General features: G+C 40.7%; 1 protein-coding gene across 2 annotated transcripts in view; it reads right to left on the reverse strand.

Moving 5' to 3' along the window:
* LOC136864507 (cyclin-L1) overlaps nucleotides 1–25,925 on the reverse strand; it is a 531,120-nt gene that overhangs the window by 231,963 nt on the left and 273,232 nt on the right. For both annotated transcript variants that reach the window (XM_067141567.2, XM_067141568.2), the window contains one exon: nucleotides 15,376–15,440. In XM_067141567.2, coding sequence (XP_066997668.1) covers nucleotides 15,376–15,440 — 65 coding nt within the window. The remainder of the gene's footprint in view (nucleotides 1–15,375; nucleotides 15,441–25,925) is intronic.

The following is a 25,925-nucleotide window of genomic DNA, read 5'->3' on the forward strand; positions in this document are numbered from 1 at the left end:
TTAGAAGTAACTGTACAGAGGACAGAAGAATGGAATCTATATAGCATGAACTGAAGATTTTAACAAGTGTCTACCCATACGCACCATTTTAATGTGTTGAAACTTTTTTAAATGTTGTATATTGTGGCCTGTGTGTTTTTTTAATATGTTTTACATACTCATACTCTATTTGTAACTTTTTACCCTAACCACTGATATTTTAATTATATGCTATTATATACATTTCCATCCCCCATTAGACATCCGGATGCCTAATATAACAACTTGTGTATTGTCTAATGGCTAAACAAAACATGTACTAGCTGATGATGGCCGTTAAAGGGCCGAAACCGGTACTAGCTTAATATATTAAAATAAATTGTGTATTGAATGGTGGAAAAACACATTTCTTATCTATACTTTTTCTGACTGTGTCGGTAATTTTCTCTATTTTGCTGTAGACTTCCTTGTTGGATTTCTTTTGATGGATTCCATTTCTGTACTTTGATCTCAAGATTCCTCTCACAATTTTGCGTTCTCTTTTCTCCAGTTCTTCAAGGAGTCCTTTGTTGGCATTTAGAGACAGGGTTTTGGCTGCATATAGAACTACTGGGTTCAGAACGGTTTCATAGTGACGTATCTTGGTGTTTTGGGAAAGGCATTTTTTGTTGTAGATTGTGCGGGATGTTTGGTAAGCTATTTCTAGTTTGCGTACTCGCTCCTGAAGTGCTTCTTTGTCCAGTCCATTTTGCATGATGATCTCACCCAGGTATTTGAATTTGTCTACTCGGGTGATGTCCCTGTATTTTGTATATAGTTTGGGTGGAGCCTCTTTGATGTTAGTCATTACTTCCGTTTTCTCAAACGATATCTGCAAACCAGTTTGTTCGGCAATTTCCTTTAAAATTTTAACTTGAGCTCTAGCGGTTTCTATGTCGTTTGAGAGAACAGCAATATCATCGGCAAATGCTAAGCAGTCTGTTGCGATCCCCTTGGATTTGGTTCCTATTCTCAATGGACTGTAGTTGGTTTCCTGTAATCTCACCTACCAGGTTGTCATGATCTTTTCAAGAACACAGTTGAAGAGTATCGGGGATAGCCCATCACCTTGTCGGACTCCTGTTTTGATGTCAAAGGAATGCGAGAGACATGCGTGGAACTTCACCTTGGATTTTGTATCGGTCAGGGTGGCTCTAATTAATGCCAGCAGTTTCAAATCAACTCCAAATTCATTTAAGATGTTTAGCAGGGCTTCCCGGTCAATGGAGTCGTACGCTTTCTTAAAGTCCACAAAGACTGACACATACTGCTTGGATCTTACTGTACAATATCTGATGATCGTTTTGAGATTTTGGATCTGTTCAGCTGTTGAGCGACCTTTTCTGAACCCTCCTTGGTATTCACCTATTTGATGTTTGACTTGTGCTTCCAAACGCTCCAGGATGGCAAGTGATAGAATTTTGTAAGTCACGGGTAGCAAAGATATTCCTCTGTAGTTGTTGATGTTCTTCATGCTGCCTTTTTTGTGTAATGGATGGATCAAAGCTATTTTCCAATCTTTGGGTAGGGTCTCCTTGTTTCAAATTTCTTCTATTTGCTTTTGCAAAATATCAAGTGATTCCTCTGGGGCATATTTCCGTAGTTCTGCTACTACTGAGTCTTCTCCCGGCACTTTGTTATTTTTGAGATGGGCAATGTGGCGCTTGATTTCATCTCTGTCGGGTGGTCTGGAATCTGGGTATCTGAGTAAGGGTTCCTTGGTCTCAATGGCGCTTTGCGGTTTAGAGCAATTAAGTAAATTCTTGAAGTAATCTGCCAGAATGCTGCAATTTTCTTCACTTGACGTCGCCAGTGTGCCGTCCTTTAGCTCAAAGCATAGAGATGGTGGTATTATTATTATTATTATTATTATTATTATTATTATGGAAATATTTCTGTTATATTGGCGCTAGAACACACTAGTTTCAAGTTAAATTTGAATTTGCTTTTAATTTCTGGACATATATAGAAAAACGTAAAACGTGACCAGAAGTATGGGATGATTATTTACAAGCTGACGGAGGAGTTGAAGTCTGTTTGTGCTGCACTGTAAAACATGGCACAAATGAATTGTAAGCTCCGGCCGCGCGGTGTAGGTGGCAACGCATCCGGCTGTCACCTGGCGGCCCCAGGTTTGATTCCCGGCCGGGTCAGGGTTTTTTATTGTAAATTATTAACATCCCTGGCCTGGGGACTGGGTGTTTGTGTCGTCCTTAACGTTCCTTTCCTCATATTCAACACTTTACATTTCCGCCATTACATAATACACGCAGGTTTCCTCACATATGGCGCAAGTAGAGGCAAAAGATCTTCATAGGTCGACACCCCGTAGCATTTTAAAAAAAGTTAACGAGGAGCGTAGTTTCGTGCAATAATAGCAACAAGTTATAAATTCCTGTGAAAATGCTCATTCATTTCTCCCGTATGTTCACACTACGCACTTGTCATTCAATATTTGTACGCAAGAATGCTATTGGTAATATTGCCCAATAATAAAGGTATAAACTGAGGGGCCTAGTTTCTCACATTAGAGGTAACAAGTTATAAATTCCTGTGAAAATGCTCGTTCATTTCTCCCGTACCAAGTTTAAACTACGCGCTTGCTTGTAATTCAATCGGAGGTTTTCCAGAGGCACCGATTGAAAGCACCCGGAGCCTCCGCTCCGTAAACAACAGCTCCGTTAACAGCGCTAGTAGGGAACAAGCACTGACTCCTTGTTGGAAGCAGGAAATGTAAACAAAGGAGTAGGTAGGGAGGGTTGGGAGGGGAGAAGGAGGGAAGGGGTGTCTAAGGTGGGGATGAAGGATATGGAAAGAAAGACTGCTGCTGAGAGGGGAATTTAAAGAAATTGTAAAAGTAAGAATTCTTTATATCTGAGATATGATTACTAAAGACAGGAATTATAAGGTCAAATACAATGTTTGGTTTCTCTGAAATTTAATTTAGATTGAAGTTAGGATTTAAAAACTGCTCCAGATGTATAAAACAATTTTCCGTAATATTTAGCAGAGGGCCTTTTTGTATTATTTTGAGAATTTTCATGTCTTGGTTGATATTAGTGAACTTATGGTAGTATCACGCATGTGCTGTCCCATGGCCGGAAATCTGTTATATTTCAGGGCATTAATATACTCTAAGTATCTTGTATGGAAGCTCCTACCTGTCTGACCGACATAAGATGCGTAACAATTATTACAAGTGAGTCTACAGACTTCTTTGCCTGAGGTCCTAAGTGAACTTTAAGACAACATAACATGACAAGATCATTACCATAAATTTTGTTATTATATGTAATTTAATGTTATAATTATTCCTACAACATTGCCTTTGTCTGTTATACAGATGTTTCAGTTATCACATACTCTGTTTAATTTTTACTTGGCCGAAGATGGCCACTAAGTGGCTGAAACTAGTCCCAAGACTTATGTAATATCATTTACTTGATGTATTGTATTGAAAAGGTTTATTCTTCACGTAATTCTTCGACAAGTGTCCTCTTCCACATGTGTCTTTAGCAAGTCTCGTTTTGTGGTAGAACTAGACCACCCACTCTAATTCTTGCACCACAGTCTTGAGGCTGACGAAATTCATGGGAATTCCGTAACAGAGCATGTACTCTTTACTTCAACATTTCCAGAAGTCATCAGCTATTTGTTGGCATAGTCTGAAGGCCCATGCAAGGTCACTCCTAGGTGGTTCTGGTCCGGTGTGTAACATGGGGAGTCAATCGCCAAAGAGGTAGTGCGCTGGATTCAGTATTTTTCCACTGTCATCATCTTGCGCCAGGGGTGTTGTGTTTAATGTGGCTTCTGTGTTGAACAAAACAGTCCACAGACCATCATCAATAGTAGAACGGCCAAGTATTTTCCACAGACATCGCTTGGTGGAGCTAATCAGTCTTTCTGACCATCGTCCCCACCAAGAAGCATGTGGGCCAATGAACTTCCATGTTATACCTTGCTGGACTAGATACTGGTGTGACTCTGTCGCTAAGAATGATGTCAAAGATTCTGTCAACCCTCTGTTCACCGAGTGGAACGCCTGAGCGTTATCGCTGTAGATCGTGAGTGGTATGCCACATCGGCCGATGAACCTCTCTAAGGCTTTCTCTATTGAGGTGAATTTATGGCCTGTTTCACTCATATGCTGGCTCATTGCCGAATACTTGTTATGCTTCGAAGCATTGTCATGTCCCAGATACCTTGTGTAAAAGCTCCTCCCTGTTTGACCAAAATACGTGAACCCACATTGTGTACATTTTAACCTATAAACACCCGATTCTGAGTAAACGTTATTATTATTGACCCTATTGTGGTTGAGAAATATGTTCTGGTAATTATTTACTGTCCTGAAGGCTATTTGTTTTTTTAAAACATTAGTGATCTGATGGATAGCCGGGAAGCCTTTTCTCGGTCATTGATGGTTTTTTTGGAGAGAATTGAGGCCAACGTTATACGTAAATGTGGCGTAACTGTTTTTCTTTGATTTCTCTGGGACTAGGTTGGAAGATAGCCTAATTTTGATCTTATTAATTAAGTTAAGACACGCATTGCTGCACGGGTGAATAATGCTATGTAGGCGTTCTTCAAGATGTTTTCAGACCTGACGTAAAGTGGCCCTGAGAATTCTATTCTCATTACAGCAAATGGTCTACAAGGACATAGTTGATCCAGCATCAGTGGTGTTTGCAGCTCCTCACATCTCCTCTGGTGAGCAATTTTACACAGAATGCAAGAGTGTAAGACTTTCCTGATTTCTTGCCGTGCCCACAAGATCCATTATTCAGAGCACAGTTTGAATAGGACAGCGGGGACACCCAAGCGGTGAAATCTTATGGGAGTTTGTCATATCAGGAGCTTACAGAAAGCAAGGGAGTCATCTAGATGTACTGGGTGCTTTTCACTGCTCGTGATGTTGGTGAATTTTAATTGACCACCAAGTCGAGGTACATCATGTTATAGGAAAGGGCTGTAGCTAGTGATCTTTGGAGTTTCTGCTAGCAGAAGATTTTACTTCAAGGCTCACAGCTCAGAAGCGAGGCCTTGTTGTTGGACTTCCTGTATCCAGTACATTCTTGCTTCTTCCATTTCTGCAGCTGTGAAGTTGTGACAATACTTGGTTTTCTTCTTCAAACACTTCACAAACCATAGAATCCATGCTGTAACTCACAAATGTTTTTAGTACGTGATGAATCACAAGACGGTGAATAATTGTTTTTGAGTGGTGGTTGCCAGAATTTCAGTAGTCTTCTTTTCTTCTCGTAAATTGTGTTAGAGGAGGTAACATTTCTGGGCCAAGAGCTGGGATGTTTAATCAACCATGGAGGCTTCTATCACCATGAGTCCAGGGACGTCAGTCATGCCTCAAGTCCCCTCAAAAGGTGGTCGGCAGTTCTGACCATTCTGGACAATGTCTCCACTGGCTGGACGTAGTGTGGGCCAGAATCTCAGTAGCCCGTTTGCAGAGAAATGTCATCCAGCATTTGGAATTACATCTTATTCATCCCAACGTGACTGTAGAATTGCTCCATAAAGAGGCTCATGATGAGTCAAGTCCTGTCTCTTCACAGACGTACTTCAGATGGCATGAGCTGATCAAAGCTGCAACCAACTCTAGCTTGGGTAGAGTAATTCTTTTTACAGGCATTAGTCGGTTCATACTGTAAACGAGATGAACAGTTGTATTATTGGTTGTGGTAGATCGCATGTACAAAGCTGTATCGTACGCTCTTTCTGAGGTGTCACAGATCACCTGGATTGTATCACCGTTCACATCTCATACACCAGTCCATCGGGGTATACGAATGGAAAACAAATGCTGAAGATTAGAAGTTCATTTCTCCCATTACTGAGGGATAAGAATTTCATATTGGTCCGTTACGAACTGCGATTACATTAAAATTAAGTACATTTTATGTTTCCACCTTTCCAATACAAATTATTTTGTAATGTGAGCTACATTACAAGTTGTTTACATATGGTACTAGTTTCGATTCCAGATCTGGGTCATCATCAGCCGACAACACAAATAGTGCCAGGTACTAAAAATCACAAAACCAATGTACAAACACATAACATGCTGCTGATGATGATGCTTGTTGTTTTAAGGGGCCTAACATCGAAGGTCATCGGCCCCTAATGGTACGAAATGAAAGAACAAAAATTGCAAAGGCATCCACTGACCAAAATAAAAATAAAATATGGCATGAAGAATGAATGGAGGGACATAACATGAAACATGGAAGAGATAAAATGCTTAGTTAAAAAGATAAGCCTGTCTGTGATGCAAGTTCGAATTGATTCTAAAACTTTTGAACGTACGTATAATAAAATAGAATGGGGCATTTGAAAGTCATAAAAATGTTTGTAGATATTTATTTTGGTGCAAAGAGAATTGAAATCAAACACCAGTATGATGAAAAAAAAAAAAAAGGCTTGCAGTTCCACAACATATATAAATGCAAAGGACACTAGGAAAGTTTTGCTATGCGAGTGAACGCTTTAGACTTTTTCAAAATAATTTCCACCACACTCAATACACTTCTCCATACGTCAAAACCAGTCACTGAACCAACTCTGCCACTTTCCTTCGGTTACATTTTCACACTCTTGATCCCATGCTGCCAGAAGCTCCTCGTCAGATGCAAAATGCCGCCCTTTCAGCTTCATCTTCACTTCTGGGAAGAGTGCGAAGTAACATGAGGCAAGATCAGGACTGTATGGAGGGTGATCAAGCACAGTCAACCCTGATCTGGCAAAAAAATCCATTGTTACATTAGCACGATGTGCTGGAGCATTGTCATGATGCAACAGCCAAGTGTTGAGCCGTGACCTTGGACGCAGCTGCTTGAGAGCCTGGATGACCTGAGGCAGACAAGTCTCACCGTACCACTTCGCAGTAAATGTCCTTTGTGTTTCTAGCACAACCCGAGACAGGATGCCCCCTTTAGTGAAGAATTGCAATCATCCTTTTCTTCAATGACCTTGACTTTCGCACAGTCACAGGAGTTCTAACAGACACACCTTGTTCTGGGATTTTGTTGGGACATCGTGATAATAAAGCCAAGTTTCGTCACCTGTAACGATGCTATTGACGTTATGCCAAGTCCCATTTTCAAACTGTTTTAGCATTTTTCGGCACCATTTTACTCAATGTGCCCTTTGTTCCTCTGAAAGTGAATGGGGCACCCAAAGGGAACAAACCTTTCTAACACGGAGATGGTTGTATATAACTGAATGAATAGCTGGTGCAGGGATGTGGAGGGTCTCTTCTACCTGCCGATATGTCAACCGCCTCTCTTCCTGCAACATTTTCCTCACAGCTTCAATGTTTTCCTCAGTCACTGATTCAGACGGTCACCCAAAACGAGGATCGTCTTCAACCCCAAAATTTCCCCTCTGGAACTCTTTGTACCAGCGGAAAATTGTTGTCCAATGTGGACAGTCTTTTCCCAGCACAGGAGTCATTTCCTCCAGGCACTGGTCAACAGTTAATCCACAAGGAAAATTTGTAGTGGATAATTGTCGACTGAATATAAAAACCGGGCTAAGTGCCAAAACAATCAAATTCCATTTTATTGCTAAAACATGGGCTATGTGCCTATGCCTGTGCAGTAAAAACCAGGCTATGTGATATTCAGTCTGCAAGTAGTTCAAACTTTAGCCACAAGAATTCGCCTGGGTCTAACTGCCACCTCCGGGCTATGTGCCAAGCGCCATGTGACTGATTTTGTAGCTACATGATACTGCAGTTCAGTACCAATTTTACTTAGAAACAGTGAGAAAACACTTTCCAAACCGAGAAAAGACACGTGTAATACTTGCAATTTATTGCACAACAAAATACAAAATGACCAGAGGAACAACGAACTACACTGAACCTCAATGGAAATTCACCACAGAAAAGCAGAGCGAGCCAGAGAAATGATGAAACTAAATCACAAAGGATCAGCTGCTCCCATGAGTGATACCTGTACAATTTCAGTCGACTTACAGCAAGTGTTTCCTTTACCAACACTAACCCACTGCCAAATGTATTACTTATAACAATTGTCTTGTTTTAATCTGGGTTTGCACATGGCTGACAACAATCAGAGATTTATGTTTGTTTGGCATAAGGTTTTGAGCGGCCGGGGGAGGGGGGCAACGAAATTTCCAGTTGAATAATAAGAGGCGTTAATAATAACATAACAGACAAGAAAAAAATGAACATATGGAGCAACATCTGTGAGGGCCAAAGTAAGAATAAGATGCTATTGTTTCTTTGGATATATTTGGTTTCTAACAACTATGTTGATGAGGTTCAACATAAGTATGTTACCCCAGGCCACTCCAACTTAAGATGCGACCGCAACTTTCGTCTCGTAAAAAGAAGAAAATGTTAAGAAATGTGAGGTTCTCTTGGATGTTGTCAGACTTCTCTGTACAGCTTGCACACACACAAAAAAAAACAACCACCACTTATAATCACTTTGATGGATGAAGAAGATTTTTATGACTTCAGCACAGCAGCTAAAAGTTGCCTTAATATGACAACTTTAGAAATTTCTAAGTTTGTTTGGGTCAAAGTAACCAAGAAAAATCCAGGAACTGTATATACAAAAAAGCTTTCAGTGATTTTGAACTCCGGGCAAAAACAAGCGTGTTTAAAATAGGGGTAACGAATGAAACTATAAAACACTTTGAACTGCCACGGTTGGGAATGACATCCAGATTGAAGCCGGAAAAGAAGGAAGATCTGAAAAAGATGATTCCGTACCTAAAGGAAGAAAACTAACCTTTTTACACTGAACTAACACAGTATCCATGATTTGAAGAACACTGTTTACGTAATAAAAATGTTAATATTTGTATAACAATTATTATAGCCTAAAGAAAGGTACTGTACACTACATTGTTTTCAAATTACTAATTTTTTCTACAACAAAGTTTTCAAGAATACTACTTTTTACTCAGGGCCTACTATTTTGACTTGAGTACTTGGTTTTGTTTTGTTTTATGAATAAAATTAATTTTTTTAAATTCCTCCTTTCTTTATCGAAATGTTATATATACCTGTCGTTTGCTCACTCTGCTCTTGTAAATTTTGCCTTTCATTATTGTGCTACTTTGATGGCACTTAGCCCAGTTTTAATGGAACAAGGACTGGCACATACCTCATTTCATAAAATGTTCAAACAAAAGAGGTAATTACAACAATAATATTCCTTAGGTAACATTAAGCTTTCGAGTGTTTATAATGTAAGTGTTTCCGACTTTTTTTACGCTTTTTTCAGAAGAAAAAATAAAAAAACTGTGAAAATGACAATGTTTTTTTCTGTTTATCTCAAAACTTAGATTTTGGCACTTAGCCTGATTTTTATATTCGGTCGACAATAATGCGATATTCACCTTTAGACCACACTGACATCCTAACTTTCTTTCAGTCCCACGGCTTGGTAACGACTGGTGTGAAGATTGCACCTTGATATCTTCTAGACCGGTTTTCACCCCTCTTTTCATCCCTCACCATAGCAGTGGTGTCCAGCCAACCGTTTTTGCGTATTGCAAAACCTTCCTAGTGCCCTTTGTACAGTTAACATTCGACGATGTCTTTGAAATTTATACTGATAATAATGTTATTTGTTTTACGTCCCACTAACTACTTTTACTGTTTCTGGAGATGCCGAGATGCTGGAATTTAGTCCCGCAAGAGTTCTTTTACATGCCAGTAAATCTACCAACACGAGGCTTGACGTATTTGAGCACCTTCAATTACCACCGGACTGTGCCAGATTGAACCTGCCCATTTGGACTCAGAAGGCCAGCACTCTACTGTCTGAGGAAACGTTTTTAAAACTGATGAAACTGTTTTTTCATCACTTGTGAGAAAACGTAGCCGTAGATGTGTTTGCAAGTTATGAGCATCATCAATTACCACTGGACTGAGGCAGGATTGAGCCTGCCAAGTTAAACTCAGAAGTCCAGTGCTCTACCATCTGAGCTACTCAGCCTGGCCGGAGACTTTTTAAAACTGATGAAACTGGGGGTTTTTTTCCCCAGCATTTGTGAGGAAACGTAGCTGCAGAAGCATTTATATGTTATGCAAATATCACGACAGCAAAACACATGAAATGTGCATCTTTAAAGAAGCCGACACAACAGTTGCTTTCCGAAATGCAAGATGTGAGACCTGGCCTTGCAAAAGTGCCAGTTCTCATAAGACATTTGTCAAACATTTGTTGTAGCTGACATACCACTTACCGGGCGAGTTGGCCATGCAGCTGTGAGCTTGCATCCGGGAGATAGCGGGTTCGAATCCCACTGTCGGCAGCCCTGAAGATGGTTTTCCGTGGTTTCCCATTTCCCACCAGGCAAATGCTGGGGATGTACCTTGATTAAGGCCACAGCCACTTCCTTCCAACTCCTAGGCCTTTCCTATACCACCATCACCATAAGACCTATATATGTCCGTGCGACGTAAAGCCACGAGCAACAAAAGATATACCAAGTAACAAACTGCAGAATCCAATGCTACGTGAAACATTACAAAAGTAGGACAAACTTCTTCTCCCCGACGAGTCAATCCTGTACGCTCCATTTACCTAAACATTCTGAGATAGTACATGGAATTCATGGTGAAATTTGCGACAATGCGGTATTGGATTACAATGGATGACTACTACTGGCAGTTACGCAACCAATACCACAATCAGTGTGTTACAATGCGATCCGTCACTGTGATTCTTACTGACAACGGTTCATCTTGAGAAAACTAACAGTCATACACAAGCTACAGCTTTTAATGATACTACAAAGCTTCTGTGGCTTGATGGCATCTGATATGATATTAATTACAGATGCTGCACCTTATATGGTTAAAGCATGCCAAGGGTTGAAAGTTTTGTGTAGCAAGATGATTCATTTAATTTGTATGGTGAACGGTAAGCACTGTGTTGCTGAAACAGCAAGGAGTATTTTCCCAAATTGAACAGAGTAATAGCATCCATGTAGGAAGTGTACATTAAAACAGTCAGTCGTATAAGTTTATTTAAACAGTGTGCCACTGATCTACCACTACCTCCGCAACCAGTATGCAACAAGTGGAGTACTTGGCTGGATGTGGTGTGGCATTATGCGAACAATTTGAGTTTTAAAAATAAACTTTGGCAAATAAGTAGTGTAGTTAGTGGTACAGGAGATCTGGAGCCCAACAAAGAAGAATTTTCACTGTCAGACGCTGTACCTTTTACATATGCCCCAGTAACCTTCTCTGATGTTAGAGCAGCTTTTCACAATACACAACTGTTTTAGCTCAAAATAGGCAGAGGTTTTTTTTTTTTTTTTTTTTTTTTAACTTCAAAATGCTGATCTTTGTAAATGGTACTGCTAAAGTGTAGAAAGAAGCTTCGACCAGTGTAATGTATATATATTTGCATTTGGAGTGAGAAAGGGGGTGTAATTTTTTTTAATGTTGAGCATGGCTTTATTTGTGAAATCAAAGCAATTTGTTCTTTCTGTGTATGACGAGTAGCATAAGTAGTATTTTCATTTGCATTATTTTGTTATATACAATGACAGTCAGCTGGTGGAATTACTAGTATGTCCTTTGTGTGTTACCATTTGGAAATTGTTATTTCAGAGAGAGAGAGAGAGAGAGAGAGAGAGAGAGAGAGAGAGAGAGAGTGTGTATGTGTGTGTGCGCGCGCGCGGTTTTTTTTTCTGCATGTCTTGTATGTGAAAATACTGCTGTGGTATTTTTGCTGTACAAATGTACTGTAAGTTGCTGAGAAAACACCAAATAGCGAATTTTAGTGCAACGGATAAAGGTGGTGATTATGATTATGTCTGTGTTTAAAGGGGCCTCTAGCAGCTAGGTCATTGGCTCCTAATAGTACAAGGTGCAACAAGATGAAACTTAACTCTAAAAAAAAATATTCCACTGACTAGAATATAAAACGAATGGTGATGAAAAAAATTATCATGAAACGAAAGCAATCAGTGGATTCAATTCACAATGTCTTAATTACTGTGATGATCTAAAGGAGTCCAACATTCAGGTCACCAGCCCGTCATAATGGTACAAATCACTGCTAAAGCAGAATTATGGTGTTCCTCCTATAGTGGTACTAATAACAAGTACTAATGTAAACTGATGGTGTGTCTCGCAAGGTGGTATTAATCACAAGTAATGTAGACAGACTCATGGTACGACACACACAATGGAACCACTCGCAGGTAAAACAAACTTATTGTGTTTTGCACAGAAGGGTACTATTCACAAGCAACGCAGACCCATTGTACTCCTCATATAGTGGGACTGATCACAGGCGCCGGTATTCCCATGGTGTTCCTCACTTAGTGGAATTAATCATGGGCCACACATACTCGTCGAGTTGCTCACGTAGTGGTACTAATCATAGGCACTGCAGACCCATGGTGTGTGATACATTATGGTAAAGCCCACAGGTAACAAATCCCATGGTGTTCTTCACATATTGGAATTACTCTCAGGTAACGCAGACCCATGGTTTTCTTCACATAGTGTTACGAATCACAGGCAATGTAGACCCATGGAGTTTCTCAGAAAATGGTACTACTCATACGTATTAGAACTCTGGGAAACCAACACATTTCAGCGTGGCATTACGGCACATGGACGTTAGTCTGCGCAGCCAAATGCAGCCCTCCCCCCCACCCCCCACCCCGCCACAGTGGAATACTCATGACAGTACCAACCACAGGCAGTGCCCAGACCCATGGTGTTCCTCACATAAGGGTACTAACTACTCCTAGGTAACGTAGATCCAGGGTGGTAATAATCGTAAGAAAAGTCGACCCATGGTGTTCCTCAGGTAATGGTACTAATCACAAGTAGTCTGATGGTTCTATAATCATCATACCTTGGTCGCCCCTTTTAGTCACCTCTTACAACGGGCAAGGGATACTGTGGGTGTATTCTTCATCTGTCTCTCCCACCCACAGGGGCTGATAAAGGTGGTGTTTTGTTTAACTGTCTAACTATGGGTATCTGTGTAGCCATGCCGGCAGATAAATTTATTATACTATATACGTCAATCGAACATATTTAGGTACACTAGTAGCAGTAGAAGACAAAACAATCAGTGCTATGGAAGGTTTTGAAGTGAAATTTTTTTCCACTCTAGAATAAAATTAGAAAACAGCACGTACATGGTTTCATATCGTGCACCCGCAGTAAGCAACCTAAAGCTATTCAGAAGAATGTGCTGGAAATTTTACCTACACTCAGATTGATTTACTCTTAGAAGTACCCTTAAATTTTAGATTATTAAGTTAAATGAATAAATGTCAATGTAAGGTTAGAAAGATTATAGTTTATATTTTTCGAGATATAGCTTTAATAATAGTAAATATTATAAATTAATTTTAAAATGTTAAAATGATTTGGAATGATGCTTTACATTTCACATTAACTTTAAATTATAATTAACTTATTTTTTAAGTAGTTATAATGTTCAGTATATTATGTTTATGCAGGTGCATAATTATATGGTTTGGCATAATAGCAGGCTTCATAGCCTGAGCCCCGCCATGTACAGAAAGACATTAATAAATAAATAAATAAAATAAGTATTGTGGGATTAGGAAACTGCAGCAAGCGGCAGCCTATTACGCGGGAAGTACGTCCGATTGAACACTTGTACTGTGGACTGGTTTGTTCAAGCAGATGGATGTTCAACTACATTTTCAAAAAACTGGAAGGTAGAATTATAATACAAATTTAAGAAGATATTTTCGAAAATTAATCACCTATTTTTCTGCCTTTTAAACACATAAATGTATACAACCTGTGACAATAAGGGTCGGTGAATCAAGTCAGAACGGTTGATCTGGCAACACTGGCGACACACAACGCTGCACCTGCATAGCAGCAGGTTTTGACCACCTGCTCCCAACATTGTTCAGCTGAGCATCGTGTGTGTGTATGTGTGCCGTGTAAGACCTGTTTGACACATTGCGTGATTAGTACATTGGTTCTTAATGGCGAACAGGAACATGCACGACCAAAAGATCCATGTACAGTCTTAAGCTTGGCAAGACACCGAAAGAAATGCATGCGATGCTGGGACGTGTTTATGAATATCAAGCACTGTCCTTAAAGTGTGTGTACGAGTGATTCACCCATTTTCAAGGAGGCCGGGAAGGTGTTTCTGACAACCCCCCGTAACGGAAAACCGGCGACCGCCATCAATGACGAAAACATTGAGAAGGTGAGGACATTAATCACGAATAATCGGCGATTAACTATGCGCATGATAGCGCATGAACTGCAGATAACCTGTGAATCCGTGTGACAAATTGTTACCCAGAAGTTACAGAAGAGGAAAACGTGTTCTCGTCTATTGCCACATCACTTGACTGATGATCAGAAGCAGGCATGTTTAGAGGCTTCGCAGGATTATGTCGAAACGGCAGATGCGACACCAAATTTCTTGAACTTTATTGTCACTAAGGATAAAACCTGATGTCTCAGGTACGAACCTGAAACGAAAAGGTAAAACTTGGAATGGCGTTCTCCGGGATCCCCTCGTCGGAAAAAGGTCAGAGCCGAAAAGTCACGCATCAAAATGATGCTCATCACCTTTTTCGATAGTCAAGGCATTATCCACAAGGAATTTCTACCTGAAGGAGAATGCTGCACAGTACATTGAAATTTTAACCCGTTTCGTGAAACATTTACGCAGGGTACGACCCCAGTACGCACAACAACGTTCATGGTTTTTTTGTCCATGACAACGCCCACCCATACACAGCCACTATCGTCAAACAGTTCATGACAAAAAAGGGGGTGGTGCAACTTGAACATCCCCCATACTTGCCCGGTCTCAATCCTCCAGACTTCTTCCTATTCCCACGACTCAAACTCGCTTTGAAAGGAAAGAGATTTGACGATATTCCTGACATCCAACGAAACGTGGCGAGGCTTTTGAACATCATCCCAAAGGAAGCCTTCTTGCAAAGTTTCCAGGACATGTATCGCCGATCTCAGCAGTGCATAGTTACGGGAGGGGACTATTCTGAAGGCCAGTAAGGTCACTGTCGTGCATTGTTCATCTAGGTTGATAATACAGGACTATTCACCGAACTTTATTGTCACAGGTTGTATTTCCGAAAAGTTAGCACATAATTATCTGAGCCCAACTGATAACACAGAGAAAATGAAATTAAGGAATTAGACTGTCATATGAAGATGGTTATTACACACAGTCCTTCAAAAACCTCATTTAACATGACAGCTCAACTTCAGTTCATTTGGAGCACTTCAGGTAACCACAATACTGTATTAATGCCACAAAACATAACATGAATCTCAAGAATATAAAACTGAAGACTTACCATGCTAGCTGCATTAAAGTTCGATTCTTTTCAAAACCTAGAACTTGCAGGTACATCACAATCAACTGAAAAAGAAACAGAAAAAAAAGGAGGGTTTCAATCTTTTAAAGCAACACTCCAGATTTCTGAAAGGAAATATGTTCTGCCCTTAACTCAACGTACCACTAATTTTAAGCACACCCATTGGTCATTATTAGACTGCAGATCTCTTTACAAATTAACATTTTTACTACAACTGGAAAACGAACAGAACACTATTTATTAATACTGGTGCACTTTCCCAAATGTTTTTTCTACAAATGATACCTTTAGAAAATTATAATTTTCCTTTAACTAGATTATAGAAAATAGATACATACATATAATCACTTTGAAGATGATGCTGATGATGATTGTTGTTTAAAAGAGCCTAACATCTAGAAGACATGGCATGATATCAGATAATTATTTAAAATTTACCAATTGACCAAGGTGAACATGTATATTAGTTGAAAATAATCAGTGGGGTCTGATCTACAAGGTCTTATTTTCCGGAAAAGGACTTTAAAAAAAAAAAAGAAATATGAACAAAATGACAGAAAATTCAATATGGTATTGCCTTTAAAAATACACTCATTTAATAATATCATGAAATATTAGAAGGAAATATCAAATTTGATGCTTATATCCAACCACACAGTTAAAAGATAAAAATATTTTTAACTATACAGTATATAAATGTCAAAATTTGACTTTAAAATGGTAAAACAGACCACTATCCCTCGTAAAATGGACGATGTAGAGTCTACTGACTGCTTGTCATTACGTACGAGGGATATGGTAATCAGAAGTTTTAAACTATGGCAGAGATCAGCCAGGCCCCTGCACCCCATACGGATGTGTGGTACAGTCAGATGGGCACCGTAAGTACACACTCGGGATGGGGGGAGGGTCCTCTCCCCTCAGTAAATAGGAGTGCACTGCTATATCATAGTTAATTCAAAGATGGCACAATACCACTGTTTCTATCGAAGATAACTTAAGAGATGTCTTCCGCACCTTCACTGATCTTTTAATAGTTTATTGGAAAGAGGGGTAGTCTGCCACTTCACTCATGGAAACTTGTAAGGCAACAGGGGCAGTGTGACTGCCTTTTATTTTACCTTTTTAACGTCGCATTGGCACAGATAAGTTTTATGGTGATGATGGGCTAGGAAAGGGCTACGAGGGGGAAGGAAGCAACTATGGCCTTAATTAAGGTATTAATTTAAGTATTAATTAAGATTTGCCTGGTGTGAAAATGGGAAACCAAGGAAAACCATCTTCCAGGCTGCCAGCAGTGGGGTTCGAACCCACTATCTCCTGAATGCAAGCTGGTGGATACGTAACACCCAAACCGCGCAGCCACTTGCTAGGCGACTGCCTCCTTGGCAGCCTTATCACCTAACTTATTTCTCACTATACCTAAGTGGCTTGGAAGCCACAGAAATGTAATTCTGGTGTTTACTTTCCACAATCCGATCAGTATAACGTGGATATGTTGCACCAGGGTGTATTGCGGGAACCACGGAGAGACAGTCTACACCAAGCTCAACGAGTCTGTGCATACCAGGTATTGCTGACATTCATTGGACGGCCTGTACCATAGAGACTCCAAGATGGCATTGAGCTTTGCTGTGTACACACTGCAGGCTTCAGGTAGAGAATAGAGAAACCTAATCTGGTTCAAAATGAACAAGTTTAACTTCTGCCCTCGAACCATCCATGTACAGCACATATGATCCTGGATACTAGCTCACAATGGTCCTGAACAGCCTCCGATGAATGGAGGAATCTGCGTTTGCTTTTGTGCCAGTGTGCAAATTCAAGATAATGTCAGGTCAACTTACTGTCCATAGTGGCACCTTACTTGGCACTCTGACAAGACAAGGAACCGAAGATACATAAAATTTTCTGTATACACTATCCAGACGTATTCCAACCAGCTGTGTCCATGGATAAGCAGCATACAGCCAGCAATTCTGCTTATGGAATAGGACTACAGAGAGCTCTCATTGTCAACCTAACTCCACTGTGGTATGCTTTTAAGTTTATTAAAAGAAGAATCAAGTGTTAATCCATATGCTGCACTGCCATACTCTAATCTGGATAAGATATAGGTCCTATAAAAACACAGCAGCACAGTGTGATCAGCCCACACCCGAATATACTGAGTTTCTTAAAGCATCTGAGTTTTAATTCAAGCAAGTATGTCTCCCATGATGATTTAATATTGGAAAGGTGCCGAAGGAATCGATCGGTATGTGTCTACAACTGGAAAGAATGGCATTTCCACAGTAACTGGCAGAAATGGACAACAGAGGTATTGTCCATTAAAAACTGTAAGTTACGCTGTAAAGTCCACTGTTCCACTCTCTGAATAGCTTGCTGTAACTGCTGCTATGCAACTACCATATTATAAGCACTGCAATGTAATGAACGTCAGTGCCGGTACGACTGCTGAAACAGCAGCAGCAACAATACCATTTATGGCAATCACAAACAGAATGACACTTAAAATTGCTGAGGGACTACATTTTCCTGAACATGGTATGGAGAATATTATCATTTTTGGATAGAAGAGACATAGGGACAAAAGAATTTGCAATAAAAACCAGAATATTGCCTCTGATTTTCCACTAATGCAGAGTTGAAAGAATGCCATATCGCCATTTGGTGTCATACACTTAGTCCAAAAGGAAGAGCAGACTTCCTTCCCACCTTCTTTTCTTGTTTAGGCAGGCTGGCAGGAATATTCCCAGCTTGGTCGAAGAAATCACCTCCGCTGGCTTAGGAGCGGCTTTCACCGACCTCTTTCGGGAGGGGGATTTAGCCTTCCTTCCCTGTAGCGCTAGCTTCATTTCTTTTGCCAGCACAGGATTTTACCCCATACAGTGTTGCTTACAGGAGCAACCACCGCTCTGGATGGTGCGATCCCCAATGGTTTAACTTGAACAAACAGCAAACTCGGCAGGCTCTGAGCTATAATGCTAATGTCTAATTGATTTGATGGAGAATTCATGAAATTAAACTTTCAGTGCACTTCCTGGTATGAAATACTATCCAGGGATTTCATATCCTGGATCTTCTTCTTCCTGAGATAGACTGGACAGTTCCTACCTTGGAAAGAATGAAGACCAGGGCTTTTAGCGCATTTGTTTGGAGATGTGCACTGCTCTGTGCCATGAGTTTCTCTTTTACAAGTTTCATAAATAAACTTGTTCGAATGAGATATATGTGTCTGAACCTTTTGCAGTTATAACACTGCACTGGAAACAGGATATACAGCCTCACATTGCAACGATAGGTTGTAACTTTAACTTTCTCCCATAACAATGGCAGCTTAAATGAGACTATAAAGGCACCCGTGGCAATGTCTTAACAAATGACCTTGTGCGTAATGCTCCTGACGTGTCATGCCAAAGTTCTTCACGTCTTCCATTAGCTCATTTTATTTTTTATTTTTTTTATTTTTTTTGCTTTACGTCGCACCGACACAGATAGGTCTTATGGCGACGATGGGACAGGAAAGGCCTAGGAATGGGAAGGAAGCGTCCGTGGCCTTAATTAAGGTACAGCCCCAGCATTTGCCTGGTGTGAAAATGGGAAACTACGGAAAACCATCTTCAGGGCTGCCGACAGTGGGGTTCGAACCTACTATCTCCCGAATACTGGATACTGGCCGCACTTAAGCGACTGCAGCTATTGAGCTCGGTCCATTAGCTCATCATCTGAATTCTAGATCCGGTCACAGTAAAAGATCACTCCATGAACTAGATTCAGAGATTTGTGCTCTTACATTCTGAGGGGGATTTTGCCAAAGTGGTCATGGTACACATCTACAGTAACAAGCTTTAATTGTAGATCCTTTTTAAATCTTCAGGTTTACTGAAGATACCTTTTGCGTGTCTACTGAACAGGATTGATTTTACCAGCTTGAAATCATGCCCATCGGTTCTAATAGCAACCGGGGAACTATCAAAGCCCTATGCGAATCTTTCAGGCTGGCACTTGTGGTGGTGTGGTGGCACTGGGTGGTAGACCACTATGGACAAGTTTTGACATTTGGAAGCAATGACCAAACATACCCTCCTAGAATGCTAACGACTCCGATCATGGGCTGCCTCTGTCACAGCCACGCAGCCAAGGTGATACTCGCCTGGGATGGAAGGTATTGCCCAGGGTCCAATACCATATAGGCATGTACCCCACGGCATATACAGAGGGGTTTCTGCTCAGGAATTTAGCTGTGTGAGGAACTGTGTTTTCAGGTGGATACTACTGCCAAGGTATTTGATGCTCCTATCCTACCTGAAGGGATGTGGATAGCATCTGGGCTTTCAGGCAGCCGCTCTCGTAAGAGGCACTTCCCCAGGCAGGAAGTACATCAAATTTTCATTCAGTAAAACCCCAAACATAGGACTGATGGCCTCATGACACCTTTCGTTGTCTTTTACAACAGGCATGGATTACATGTGGATGTATACATCCCCCCCACAGGGGATTCAATTAATGAATGCCATGCCACAAACCAATGGCTTTCCCAACATCCCACCTGCAAGGGGCCATTCAATGTGATTATGTTCATATAAATGCCTCAAGTGTGTTCAGAGAATTTCTGTCAACTGGATTAAAGAGGAACTATTTTCATGCTCATAATATTAAATGAAGGTATCCCCAAAAGATGGCAAACTTAATATTAAATACAAATGGTAAAATATAGTTTTATGAAAGTACTATGAATATAGCTAAGCAAAGCAAAGCAAAGCAAAGCAAAGCAAAGTCACCTCCGTACAGGCCATGAAGGCCCTTGGAGGAGTGGAAGGTAAAGGCTTCCACCATTGTTAACCTCGTATGAATATAGCTACATGAGTAAAATTTCACACACTTACATTACTGAGAACACAAAATACTTCCAGCCAAAGGGTAGTAAAGGATTACATAATTTTCATATCATACTGTTCAAAACAGAATATTATTTTTATGATGACATGCTTTCATTTCCTGCACAACAACACATTATACAGGCTGCCTAAAAAGTTACAGAAAATTTATGGGCATAATAAACCCAATAATGAAAGAGAGGATCCATATTCATTTTCTTAAACCGTGTGGTTTACTGCTGGGAGTAACTGGTTCATATCTCTTATATCTTGCAACGCAGTGCACTGAATTCGCAACAGAATGTTAGCTGTGAACAGTGTTACTATTAGCATTCAAAATTCCCAAGAAAAATGCATGGGGTACGTACAAGAATAATCCCAAAAATAAGGTCTCCTATTTCTTTTTTATAAATACAGAACTCTGTTCGTGTGGCTGTTGGTCACAATATTGTGAAGAGTTTTCCCCGTGCTCACATACAAACATGCACACACCGCAATGAGGCACTCAGTCTTGGCTTCGCAGCCATTGAGAATGGAGTTACCGTTGGATGTTACCGCTAAGTGCAAAGTGCACGCAGTTATTTGGTTTTTGAACGCAAAAGGTACTGATCCGATTGAAATTCATCACCAATTGACGGAAGTGTATGGTGAGTCGTGCATGGATGTCAAATATGTTTGTAAGTGGTGTAGAGAGTTTGCAGCCAGACGGACTGAAATTCAGACAAACAAAGGAGCGGGGGACCATCAATTTCCATCGAGACCGTCGTGAAAGTTGAGCAAATCATGCGTGAAGATCGGCGAATCACCCTGGATGATCTCTGCACTTTGGTTCTTGAGGTTTCCCCAAAGCGCCGCTCACAGAATTTTAACGGAGAAGTTGAAATACCGGAAGGTGTGCGCAAGATGGATGCCATGCATGCTGACTGAAGACCACATGCAGCAACGAGTTGATTCTTCCCACGCATTTCTTCAATGCTTTGCAACCAAACAGGACAACTTTTTGGACTCAATTGTCACAGGTGACAAAACCTGGGCCTTTCACTTTGCACCTGAGACCAAGCAACAATCACGCCAGTGGAAGCATCCCTCTTCGCCAAAGCCACGGAAATTCAAGCAAACACAGTCTGCCGGTAAAGTCATGACAACTGTGTTTTGGGATCGAAAAGGGTTACTGTTAGTCAACTTTATGCCTGCTTGGACCACAATTAACGCTGACAGGTACTGTGAGACCTGAAAAAACTCAAGACGGGCAATTCTGAACCGGAGAGGAGGAATGTTGAGCAAGGGCGTAAACATTCTCCATGACAACGCTCACCCACACATCGCACGGCAAACCGTTGCTCTCCTGAAACAGTTTCAGTATATTATTTCGTGTGGCTATTACTAGCCAAGTGCAGCCCTTGTAAGGCAGACCCTCCAATGAGGGTGCGCGGCATCTGCCATTGTGGGTAACTGCGTGTTATTGTGGTGGAGGATAGTGTTGTGTGTGGTGTGCGAGTTGCAGGGATGTTGGGAACAGCACAAACACCCAGCCCCCGGAACACTGGAATTAACCAATAAAGGTTAAATTCCCTGACCCGGCCGGAAATCTAACCCGGGACCCTCTGAACCGAAGGCCAGTACACTGACCTTTCAGCCGAGTCGGACAACAGTTTCAGTGCAACATCATCACCCACCCACCCTATAGACCTGACCTGGCGCTCAGTTGAAAGAACATTTGGCTGGAAAGCGATTCAGAACCGACGATGAGGTGCACGATGAGGGTCACAACTTCCTGAACAGCATGGCGGTGAGCTGATATGACATGGGCATACAAAAACTGTCACAGCGACTACAAAAATGCATCAACCAAAAATAGCTAAATGTTCAAGCTGTAAAATGATGTAAATCATTGTAGAAATAAATAGGTCAAGGTATCTATAAAAAAAAAAAATGAACTTATTTTTGGGATTACCTTCATAGAAATGATCACAATCTTTACTAGTGAATGGAGTACAGACATGAATGTGTGAATGAGTACCACATGGTATCCATTGTTTACATGAGGCATGCATCTGGCAAGCAATACAGTAGAATGCATTGCGTGACTCAACACATGTAGGGGAGGGTAGTGAACAAGCAGAGCTTTGAAGAAAGAGAAATTTAAAGCATCATTTCCTGTAAGTTTTTGTACTTATGCCCTGTGCTGGGTGAAACACATTACAAAAATGAAATAAAAATATTAATGTTCACAGTATGCATTAATCAGAAGATGTCACTACTGCAAAATTGAGAAGTTCATCATTTCTATGTTTCCTAAACTGATTGGATTTATTTTGGTTTGGTTTTGCTGTACATCAAGAAGTTTGAACATTTCTCCATAGATGTCATTACCAAAAACTGTGGTCATGCACTCTGGTGCAACGTAAAAGAAGTTGTTATTGAAACAAATTTTGTGTTTATGGGTTTTCTCAAGTAAATTAACTTTCATTTGTTTTTGTTTTTTTTTATATTTCAAAGTTTGCAGCACTTCTTTCTCATTCCACCAGTTCCGAATCTGGCCAATAAAAATTTTCTGTAATTAGTTTCAGCCTATCACAGGCTTCTTTTTGGTTCTTTGGGTGTAACTTTTGGGTCTGCCAATAAAATTGAGAGGGTGTGTCCAGACTAGCCCAGAATCCTCTCAACCAATCCCCTCGGGTATATAAGCTGAGCCTTTTCGGGCTACCTTGTCTCACTGATCGTCGTCCTGCTGAGTGTGTGTTAATATAGGAGGCAGTCCAGCAGCCAAGGTAATGTCCTCCAGGCTTATTTTTCTGTAGCTACCTCCGCAGACTTACACGAGGGGAAGGTTCAGATTTCTAATTATGTAAAATCCTCTTTTCCAAAATGTAAACCTTCTTTCGGCTAATGTAAAATTTCATAAATTCTAAAAACTGTAAATCGGGGATAGAGAGTGGGTTACCCTCTCGAGTTCCCCTTCAATTTAATTTGAGGTGACTATGATTTTGTAAATTTTTCTCTTTTGGTAAAGTGTTAAAATTAACCTTCACTCTAGTCACCCACGTAGCTTGGGATTAGCCTCTGTATCATCGGGCCGAGCCCAATTAGGGTTTTATATTAAAGTTTCTGGGAGCGCAAGTGTACGCCTCCATTCACTTTGTTTCGGGCCATTAGTTTATCCTGTTCTTTTTCCACAAAGGCCCAGTAGGTTGGGTACTAGATACCCCTGTGTACTAACTTTTGTTAAGTGGAAATTGTGCCTAGAGAGGCCAGAGATTGTAAGATTGTGACATAATGTTGCCTTGAGAAGGCTGTAAGAAATTTGTTGAAGTTGGAGAGTATGCAGCTTTTTTCTGAGTTTTCTGAATTCAACTGCAATATTGAGGGGCGCCGCTGGAAGGCTGTAAAGTTGTAGGAGCAATGTGCTCTTAAATTGGAATATTCCGGTTCTTGTCTAAAAATTGAGAATTTGCAAAGTTTTGTAAACTACATCTGGTATCTAAGAATTTGTAAACTAAGGGCTTGAAGCCCCAAATCTGTAAAATTCCCTAATCTTGGGTTTTTCTATTCTAGTTTCAAGATTGCTATTTGTACCTGTTACTTTATTATTTCACCAAGTGAAAAGTTTGTTAAGTTTGAGATTCTAAAAGAAATATAACCTATGTTAAAATTTTAAATTAATTTTTGATATCGTAGTTAGATCCACTGCACCCAGCACCTTTTTTCACCTCTTTCTGCTCCACGGATAACTCCGTAATAAGCGGTAGCAGAGCGTGGCTTTATCGGTCTAAAGTAAGCCCCTTTTGCCGGCTAAAAGTAGGATCTGTTCGGAACTCTAAGAATTTTCTCGCTCGCTGGAAATTTTTCCAAATTATTAACTTTCTGTCAACATGTCTGGTCCTCGTGATGTCCTCGCTCCTGGGTACTTGCGCAAGGAGGAATTGATTTACGAGTTACTCATTAGAAAGGTCCAATCTGGAGGCACGGTTGTGGCAGATGTTGCCAAACTCAAACAATCCTTAGAATTGCCTATTTGTATCCCAGTCTTTGGGGAAAAGGAAATTGACAAGGCTCTATCAACCATCATGGACAATACCACTGAGCTAGCATCTGTAGTGAGGTTTTTTGAAGTAAGCGATCCATCTGCTAACCAACTTACGAGAGTACATGGCAGACTGTTTCATTTTTACAACAGGGCTAGGGACCTATTGTCTCTAAAGTTGAAAGAAAATCATGCTAAGGAGGGTAGCAATTTGGTAGAACATCTATCAGAAATGTCGAATAGGGTTAGTCAGTTGTTGACTTTGGCCGCTGCTCCCAAAATGGACCAAGTCCCTTTAATCAACTTGCCTACTTAGGAGGATTCGTCTAAAGCTGTAGAAAGTGGCTACTCAACAAACTTCGGCCCCAATGGATACTGAGCCTGGTCATCCTAAACAAATTCCACCTTTCGTTTTGAACAATGCTGTGTTTGAGACCTCTCAACCCTCTATGCCGTCACCTATTATATCACCTGGTTTCAGTAGTTTGCCTCATCCATTGGCTATGTTGCTTAAGGGAATTTCTAAATTTTCAGTAAACACCACTAACGAAGTCATTTCATTCCTCAGGTTTTTAGTTGAATTTCAAGATCACGCACTAGTGTTTTCGCTCTTTCATTCTCAAATTCTTCAAATCATGTATCCATATTCCGTAGGTGTTCTCTCAGACAAAATAGTTAAGGCCATGGCCGATAGATAATCCATAGAAGACAGCCACCCCCACGATTTGGCAAACTTTATTCTGGCTACAGCAATGTCATCTTTGATACAAAAGTTTTATTTTAGGGTACAGCGACTGGATGAGGATCTTCCAGATTTTATCCAAGACATTAAATTCTACACCAGGGTGTTCGCACTCCATTTTTCAGAAGACCAAATAGTGCGAACTACTGCCGAAGGCATCTCACCGCCCTATAGGTCTTACTTATGTTTCGCGTCTCGTCCCCAAACTTTTGCAGAGTTAGAGGCTATGGCTGTATCAGCTGAAGGAGTAAGGTATGCCGACACCTTACAAGTTGCGAAGGAGCCCTCTCCGTCTTCTAACATTTTTCGGCCTCCACCTCGCCGAACTTTCACCACCCGCAAATCCTATGCTTGTGGGTCAACGGAACATTTGCGCCATAAGAGCCCATTGATAAAATTGAGTGGGGCAAAGAATGGAGCAGGGTCATCTCAAGGTTGTTTCAAATGTGGCTCGTTTACTCACCTTGCCAGGAATTGCACCAATGCCAATAGCAACCCCTCCTGTTCAACTTCTACTGCAACCTCCGTGAACTCCAGTAATAGAAAGTGACTAGTGTCATCGGCTGGGCTGGCATGTTCATCTTCCCAAGCCTCAGCCCCTGCTGAACCCAGTGAAAGCACTGGTAAGGGTAAAGGTTCTTCTAATTTATTGTTTGAAGGCCCCAAAGACTGCCTCAGATTTGGGGCAGAGACCCCTGCTCTCGTGCCATTCCTTAATATTGAAATAAATACTGAACCCGTCACCGCTCTGTTAGATTCAGGGAGTGTGTTCTATAATCTCGGAAGAATGGTATTCTAAATTAAAAACTGTTTGTAAGTTCCCTGACTATTGTTCGTCTTCTGTCCAATGCGTTTCGGCTAACTCTTCTCCATTAGAAATTTT

This window comes from Anabrus simplex, chromosome 2 (genome assembly GCF_040414725.1).
Source record: "Anabrus simplex isolate iqAnaSimp1 chromosome 2, ASM4041472v1, whole genome shotgun sequence".
In the NCBI taxonomy this organism is placed as follows: Eukaryota; Metazoa; Arthropoda; class Insecta; order Orthoptera; family Tettigoniidae; genus Anabrus; species Anabrus simplex.